This window comes from Panicum virgatum, chromosome 7N, assembly GCF_016808335.1.
Source record: "Panicum virgatum strain AP13 chromosome 7N, P.virgatum_v5, whole genome shotgun sequence".
Classification (NCBI taxonomy): domain Eukaryota; kingdom Viridiplantae; phylum Streptophyta; class Magnoliopsida; order Poales; family Poaceae; genus Panicum; species Panicum virgatum.
The window spans coordinates 253,516-262,159 of record NC_053151.1 but is presented as its reverse complement, the minus strand read 5'-3'; the positions used below and the strand labels follow the sequence as shown (position 1 = coordinate 262,159).

Here is an 8,644-nt window from a genome sequence, read left to right as displayed (position 1 = left end):
GTCCTAACTTGCTTCTGGAGCCACGACCCGGACGTCTCCCTAGCACCTATCATCGAGGGCCCGGTGGCAGACGCTGAAGCCGCCACCCGGGAAGGAGTGTAGGAGGCCGTCGAGATCGTCTCCGTGCGCTTCCAGCGGGTGTCTACAAATGCGGAAGAGGACCTGCAAGAAGACAATGACCCCGCCGAGCCTACGCAGTAGTAGTGTTTTGTTTCTTGCTTTTTTAATGTAAGAAAAAACTTTGTTATGATGCCAGTTGTAAATAAAATTTCAACTTAGCTGTCTCGCTTGTCTCCTGTTCTATCTTGTTGTATGCAGCACCCGGGCCCCGTGGTAGGTAGGCTCATATGATTGAGTCTGGCTACCACCCGAGCCGGACTTGGCCTGCATACAACCGAAAGCAGATGCTTCGGGCCCCCTGGTAGGCAGGCTCATGTATTTAAGTCTGGCTACCACTGAGCCAGATTACCTTACAATCAGTTTAGAACAGTTTCGAGTGTTTTACCTATGGGACCCACTCTACTACACCCCGTCCGATGGAACGTGCAACCGGACCTATCTTCCACGGTTTAGGGAGCCAGTCTCTCTCACAGAACAAGGTCCGGATCCTTAGAAACACAGTCTAGGTACTAGAGTACTTGTCTTAGGGTGTGGAGTGTACAGGCTTAGGGTACGAAACCAGGCTAAGCTGCTACACAGGGCTCCGGACCACCCCAGAGGACAAGTACCACTTCCTTGGGCCGGGCTCCTAGTGACCCGGACCTCTTCCCGGAGTGAGGAGGTCCCATCCTGCGGATCTGAACGGGTGTCTCGGGTATAGGTGTAGCTCAAATTGTAGGTCCAACCATAGGGTTTTTTCATTGATAAGAACATGATAATGTGCTGGACAAGTTGTTTCCAGATGACTACTAAGGTAAAAATCAAACTTGCTAGGATGGTAGTAATGATACTATAACTTAACTGTTTGATGTGTGCAGTGCGGATCCTTAGCTCTTGGCTCAAAGCTGACGCTCTGGGCCTCCTGAGAGACAGAGCCAAATGTTTGGGTCTGTCTTCCACCGAGCCCAGATCTCGACCTGCAATAAACTTTGTAGCTGATGTCGTGGCCTCCTGGTAGGTTAGGCTCTGGTGTCTGAGGCTGGCTACCACCAGTCAAGGCTTAACCTGCACATAACTTAAAGTTAAAGCTTAGTAGCGCGCCCGTGGGATCCACTGGGATATTCCCTGTGCTAGAACAAGGTCCGGACCTCAAGGTTCGCGGGTCCAGATACTAGGATATGTGTTAAAGAGTGGTGGAGTGTGTGGGCTCAGGGTACGGAACCAGGCTGAGTTGCCACACAGAGCTCCGGACCATCCCTGGAAGCAGGTATCCCCTCTCCAGACCAGGTTTCTAACGGTCCAGAGCCCTCTCTAGTAGCAAGGGGGTCATTTGGTGACAAGCAATCCTTTGAGGTGTACAACCGGACCTGCGATCAGAACTTCAGAACCCACTTCTTGTGCTAGGATGAGGTCCGGGCCGCTGGATACGCCACTCCAGATACTAGGCCACTCGTTACAGGGTGGTGGAGTGCGCAGGCTTAGGGTACGGAACCAGACTAAGCGGCTACGCGGAACTCCGGACCACCCCAGGAAACAAGTACCCCCTCTCCTGGGAGGGTTCCTAAGGGCCCGGACCCCCTTCCAGCGGTAAGGAGGGTCCAGTCTAAATGACAGGCTAGCCTGCTCAATTCGGATTATTGCAGCCAGAAAGTGATCCACACGGGGGTTAGGGAAAAGATTACATAGGTTGAAATTTGAATAGAAATTGACTCAAAGACAGGACTGGGAAAAATCTTTCCTTTATAAGCTGATGTACATGAGTAGTGCGATGGAAGCCAGAGGCTGGGTTTACGAGGGCAGACCTCTACCACTCTGTGCCACACGTGGATGCTATCTTATTACAAAGGAAAGGTTATTCCCGGTCCTGCCTAAGAATAGAACTTACGCAGATGTTCTATGTTCCATGGGTTGGGCAACGTCACTCCGTCTTCCATGGAAAGGCGAACGCATCCGGGCCGGCATACTTCCGTCACCTTGAAGGGTCCTTCCCAGCTGAGAGAGAGTTTGTGGAGCCCTTCTCGGTTTAGGATTCGCCTTAGGACAAGGTCCCCGGCCCGGAGCTCCCTACTATGCACAAACCGTTGATGATAGCACCGGAGCGTCTAGTTGTAACGTGCATTTTGGATTGCTGCTCGCCACCATCATTCATCAACGAGGTCCACATTACTGCGCCATAGTTTTTCCTGTATGGATTCATCAAAAGCTTGGACTCGTGGAGAACCCAAGTGGATTTCCGGGGGAAGGCATGCTTCGGCCCCGTAGACCAGGAAGAATGGGGTCTCCCCGGTGGCTCGGCTGGGTGTGGTCCGGTTGCCCTATAGCATGCTCGAAAGCTCCTCGACCCATTTCACACCATGCTTCTTTAAGCAGTTGTAGGTGCGAGTTTTGAGCCCTCTGAGGATCTCTGCATTTGCTCTCTCAACTTGACCATTGCTCCAGGGATGTGCTACGGATGCAAAGCATAGCTGGATGCCATTGTCCTCGTAGTACCCCTGGAAGAGCCGGCTTTTGAACTGGGTCCCGTTATCCGCAATGATGCAGTTTGGGACTCCAAAGCGGCATACAATGGATTTGAGGAATGCTGCTGCAGTCCCTTTGGTGATGTTCACCACAGGGGTAACCTCCGGCCACTTTGTGAACTTGTCGATGGTGACGTAGAGGAACCGGTACCCGCCAACAGCCTTGGGAAATGGTCCCAGGATGTCCACACCCAACACGGCGAATAGCCACGAGGGTGGGATCATTTGCAGAGCCTGAGCTGGTGTGTGTATCTGCTTTGCAGAGAACTGGCACACTTTGTAGGACTTTACCAGCTTGGCCGCATCCTGGAGCGCTGTCGGCCAATAGAAGCCATGCCGAAAGGCTTTACCGACTAGCGTGCGAGATGAGGAATGACTTCCACACTCGCCTCCATGGATCTCCGTGAGCAACTCGCGGCCCTCTTCCTGGAAAATGCATCGCTTGAGGATGCCATTGGCGTCACGGCGGTAGAGATCCCCTTCTACCACTGCGTAGCATTTAGCCAATCGCACTATGCGCTCAGCGGACACATGATCTTTGGTAAGGATATTGTCTTTCAGGTAGTCTTGGATCTCAGAGATCCATGCATCGGGACTTCCCTGAGTAGTTGGGAGTGGTTCCAAGAGGTCCCCGGGATCCTTAGTGGTGCACACAACCCTTGGCGGGCTCCACAAATGGATTGCCGCCGGGACTGCTAGCTTTGAGGTGCTAGCTTGATCCCCTTTGCCCAGTTCGGCAGACTGGGCGGTGGGTTCCAGTAGCCGTCTTTCGAAGATGCCCTCGGACACGGGTGCCCAAGTTGATGCTCTCGTGGAGAGGTCATCTGCTGCTGAATTGAATTAGCGAGGAACATGTTACAGTTCCAAGGCGTCGAAGTCCTTCTCGAACATCCTCACATGGATGAGGTATACCGCGAGCTGGGGGTTGTTGCAACTGCACTCCCCTCGGACCCGCTTGATGATCCGCTGGGAATCCCCCTTCACCAAGATCCGCTGGGAACTTTCAATGCAGTGTAGACCATGTTATCTAAGTTTACTGTCAATATCTGAAAACAAAGTTCATTATGTTTTGTGCTATTGAAGCCTCAGTTGTTGGTAATGAGTAATGATAACTAAAACCCAAAACAATAACTTCATAGATTCCCAGAGAAACTGTGATCTCAATATCTTTTTCACTTCTGCATATCTATGAAGCTATTGTTTCCGAGTTTCAGTTATCATTACTCTTTGGATAATTTATCCTGTAAATTACATGCTCTTTTTTGTTAGAGGATGCATACTTACATTAGTTTTTTATTTTATTTTTGGATCAGACCTCCAGGTTTCAGTTATCATTACTCATTGGATAATTTATCCTGTAAATTACATGCTCTTTTTTGTTAGTGGATGCATGCTGACATTAGTTTTTTATTTTTATTTTTCAATCAGACCAACTTGAAGTATTAGTGCAGAACTGCTGATCCCTGGTTTATCCTTTTGAACATAATTCAGATTAAAAGAGCGCTGGAGGATTGTTAGGTAAACTCTGATATATTGTGTGCTATAATTTGTTAACTGAAATCAGGGGAGGCAGCTCTAGATACGCTTGAATATGTGTTTGTTAGTTAGATTATTTCTATTTATCAAATACATTGCATACAGATGATTTTCGGTCTCTGATGATTGATCCCAAGGTAGACAGGTGCTGAGACTGTATTTGATACGCAATAGGAGTTACTCCCTTTGTCCCATGAAGGGTGCAATGCTAAAATTTTCCAGATAGATTAGTGTTATTGGCAAATGACCATAGTACCAAGTAGTTCTTTTAATCCCATTGATTTAGGCATAGAAGGTATTCAATTTCCAGAGTTGGTTAAATTAATTCCTAAAATATATATTTGAAAGAAAAAAGGCAGGTAGTTATTGCTAGGATTGCACTCTGTAGTATTTTTTTTTTGAATCTTAGAATTGCACTTTTCATAGGACGTAAGGAGTACTATTTTTGACTATTTTGTTGCATGGGCCTTTCAGATTAGACTTCCGGGTCTCTCTTTTCAATGTTGGATGTTTCCATTTCCTACTCTCTCTTTTTTCCTGTTTTGCAGGAGTGTTTGTGCAACTTTTAGTTTTGTTTCATGGACTTATCCACAACTGTTAGTTTCGTTACAAATGCAATTTGGTTTCAGCATGCCTTATGAATCACCTGCAACTGCTAGGGGTTAGGATACAGATGCAGCGGTTATTGGTAAAGAAACCAATATATGAAAGCTAGGGCAATTGCTCTCAAGTTTGGATGCTACTTTATTGTTAACTTACTTGATAATGATAAGAGCCTGCTGCTTTGTTATGGGTTAGCATTTTGATCTGCAGTCAAAGAGTATTAAAGCACCCTCAGTATTTCCGTGACATTTTCCCCATGATGTCAGGTCTTCAATAGGTGCATCATCCTTTGAGGTGGAATCAGCTGGGTCTGTTGGGAGAGCAGCACCAAACTGTGCTTCTTGAGGCATTGATTTATTTGAAGCAGAATCAACAGTGTCCGTGGAGGATTGGACCTCCTGCTGTCCTCAAACAAACAGCTCTTGTAATTTCTGCCTAACAGCCACTGTGTCATGCTGTTCTTCATATGGTGGATTAATGTGTGGATGGTCATCATTGACAGAATCTTGCGTTTGCTTTCTGTTCAGTGGAGTATCAAAGAGTTTAATTGGGTGCTTTTGTTCTTTTTTTTAAAAAAAAATGGAATCATGCACAGGCTAAAAGGTTAAAGAGACTAGTATATGACTGAGTTTGTTTCATGTGTTGGTTTGAATCCTTGCCTAAACAACCGAACATATTTTTTGATGCAAGGAATGGTTCCTGGGCCAAGAGCCAAACCAGACCAGGATTGAGTTGAACAGCCGGAACCACCCAATCCTGGCCCAGGAACGGTAACCGAACGAGGCCAAATTTTTCTTTCTAGCAGGAATTTTTTCCCTGCTGAAAGTGCATAAGCTTTCCATCCAGTCTGAATTCTGAACTCTAAACTGAACAAGTACAGGAAGTCCTGTTGTATTTGTGCTGCTGCAATAAGCTTTCCATCCTACCCCTTGTTTAGTTATAAATTTAAAATTCCAAATATATCACTCGAGGGACCGTGATATTTTTATGCGAGTTGGATCGAAGTTGAATCGCTTCTTTTTGAGCGGTTCCGCCACACTGTCGGAGCGTAATACCCTACGTCCACTTGTGTGTTGTATTGCTTGAGTTGGAAGGAAGTTTGTGTATGAGCGTTGTCCGGGAAGCGAGCGAGAGTGTGTCCGAAGGGAGTAGATGTCCTAATCTTAGCATGTGCTCTCCCTTTTATAGTCCAAAAGAGGCATGTACATAACCGTTGGGACCCTGACAGGTGGGCCCAGTGTGGATGTATTAAATAACATAACACAAAGAGCATTATGATGCTATGGTCGACGAAGATCTCATCCGGGATTCCTCGTGCTGCCGTCGTGGATTCTCTGACCGGGCAGATCTTCAGACCGGCGTGCTCGTCCCGTCTTGTCGGCGTGGCGCCTGTTGCTAGCGGAGCAGGCTGCGGCACGCATACCAAACCGGCTACGAAGCTTGCGGCGTAGCCGACATGATGGGGCATGCCGTGCCGTCGCCTCCATTTAATGCGGTGGACAGCCGCGCGCGCGGCGCCTGCGGCTTCACTGTGTGCCTCGGTAACTCGTGACCCGCTGTGCGGTCATTCGAGCTTACCTCGGCAACAGGCGAGCGACAGTGTTGTCTGACAAAGGCTGCCCCGCGCGTAGTGGCGCCAGGGCACGCTTCAACCACTTGCATTTAACGCAGTAGGTGGGCGAGCTTCCAGTGGAAGACTCGCGCCCACGCCCGCGATGCGGGACACGTGGCGGCCCCGGACCTCCCCTGGCGGGGAGCTGGCTCTGCGCATCCAGGGGTCTGGATGGGCATGTGGAGGTCCCGGACCCGCCCGCGGGGTCTAGGCCTCCGGCTGCTAGAGCTAAGCGCTCCTTCCAGGGACACGTGGTGACGCCGGACCCTTCCCCGAGCGGAGAGCGGGTCCGTGGCCGTTGTCCCGCTAGTTGGATCTGGACCATTGGGCCCAACTGCTCAGTCTTTTAGGTGTGGTTATGGTTAACCTCCCATGTATTCTTCCTAGACACAGTAGGAGGGGGTACCCCGATCGCGGGATACCGACAGTGGCCCCCGGGCCCACCTCGGGGGAGGTACGAACCCGCAGGTGGGGCCACTATCATGACATGTCTCCGTGTAGCTTGGTTGCATCGGTATACTGCCAGGACAAGGTCCTCAGCCCGGAGCTCCCTATTATGCACAAACCGTTGATGATAACGCCGGAGCGCCTGGTTGTAACATGTGTTTCGGATTGCTGCTCGCCACCTTCGTTCATCAACGAGGTCCACGTCAATGCCCCATAGCTGTTCCTGCATAGACTCATCAAAAGCTTGGACTCGCGGAGAGCACAAGTGGATTTCTAGGGGAAGGCATGCTTCTGCCCCATAGACCAGAAAGAACGGGATCTCTCCGATAGCTCGGCTGGGTGTGGTCCAGTTGCCCCAAAGTACGCACGGAAGCTCCTCGACCCACTTCGCACCATGCTTCTTTACTGAGTTGTAGGTGCGAGTTTTGAGCCCTCTGAGGATTTCTGTATTCGCTCTCTCAACTTGACCATTGTTTCGGGGGTGCACTACGGACGCAAAGCAGAGCTGGATGCCAATGTCCTTGCAGTACCCCTGAAAGAGCCGGCTTTTGAACTGGGTCCCGTTGTCCGCGATGATGAGGTTTGGGACTCCGAAGCGGCACACAATGGACTTGAGGAATGCTACAGCAGTTCCCTTGGTGATGTTCACCACAGGGGTAACTTCCAGCCACTTCGTGAATTTGTCGATGGCGATGTAGAGGAACCGGTACCCGCCGACGGCTTTGGGAAATGGTCTCTGGATGTCCACACCCCATACGGCGAATGACCATGAGGGTGGGATCATCTGCAGAGCCTGAGCCGGTGTGTGTACCTGCTTTGCAAGACTTTACCAACTCGGCCGCATCCTGGAGCGCTGTCGGCTAGTAAAAACCATGCCGGAAGGCTTTACCGACTAGCGTGCGAGATGAGGAATGGCTTCCAAACTAGCCTCCATGGATCTCCGCGAGCAGCTCGCGATCCTCTTCCCGGGAAATGCACAGCATGAGGATGCCATTGGCGCCACGGTTGTAAAGATCCCCTTCTACCACCGCGTAGCGTTTAGCCAACCGCACTATGCGCTCAGCAGACACATGGTCTTCAAGAAGGATGTTGTCCTTCAGGTAGTCCCGGATCTCGGAGATCCATGCATCGAGACTTCCCTGAGCAACTGGGAGTGGCTCTATGAGGTCTCCGGGATCCTCGATAGCGCACACAACCTATGGCGGGCTCCACGGATGGATTGCCGCCAGGACCGCTAGCTTTGAGGTGCTAGCTTGATCCCCTTCGCTCAGTTCGGCAGGCTGGGCGGTGGGCTTTAGCATCCTTCTTTCAAAGATGCCCTCGGGCACGGGTGCCCAGGTTGATGCTCTCGTGGAGAGGTCATCTACTGCTGAGTTGAATTCATGAGAAACATGTTGCAGTTCCAAGGCATCAAAGTCCTTCTCGAGCTTTCTCACATGAATGAGGTATGCCGCGAGCTAGGGATTGTTGCAACTACACTCCCCCCGGACCTTCTTGATGATCAACTGGGAGTCTCCTTTCACCAAAAGCTGCCGGTCCCCTAGGGACAGGGCTGCCGTCAAGCCGAAGATCAAGGCTTCATATTTTGCCATATTGTTGGTGGCCTCGAACTCGATGTGCATGATGTACTTCACTTGACCTTCATTTGGGTCGATGAGAACCACACCGGCTCCAGCCCTTTTCTTGCGGATGGACCCATCAAAGAAGAGTGTCCAGTGGGGCTTGGTGAAGACCAGTGCCTTGACTTCCGTCTCTGGGGGACCTGCATTAGGATCTGGGCCCCTAGGATTACTCGGGGAAGGAGTCTGCTCTGCTATGAAGTCAGCCA

At 50.3% G+C, this 8,644-nt stretch overlaps 1 protein-coding gene across 1 annotated transcript; it reads right to left on the bottom strand.

Annotated features, from left to right (window-relative positions):
- Positions 1–3,473: 3,473 nt before the first annotated feature.
- On the bottom strand, positions 3,474–7,600 carry LOC120682898. Its single transcript, XM_039964922.1, has 2 exons — positions 7,185–7,600; positions 3,474–3,618 (listed from the first exon to the last, which is right to left on the bottom strand). The coding sequence occupies exons 1-2, from the start codon at positions 7,598–7,600 to the stop codon at positions 3,474–3,476; spliced, it is 561 nt and encodes a 186-aa protein (XP_039820856.1).
- Between the last annotated feature and the right edge of the window lie 1,044 nt (positions 7,601–8,644).

Excerpts from the sequence above, each read along its gene's own strand:
- LOC120682898 (XM_039964922.1), bottom strand. The coding sequence starts at position 7,600 with ATGATCCCACCCTCATGGTCATTCGCCGTATGGGGTGTGGACATCCAG. Across the intron at positions 3,619-7,184 it reads AAGTGGGTCGAGGAGCTTCC|TTCCCAGCGGATCTTGGTGA; the intron begins GTGCGTACTTTG and ends CTGCATTGAAAG.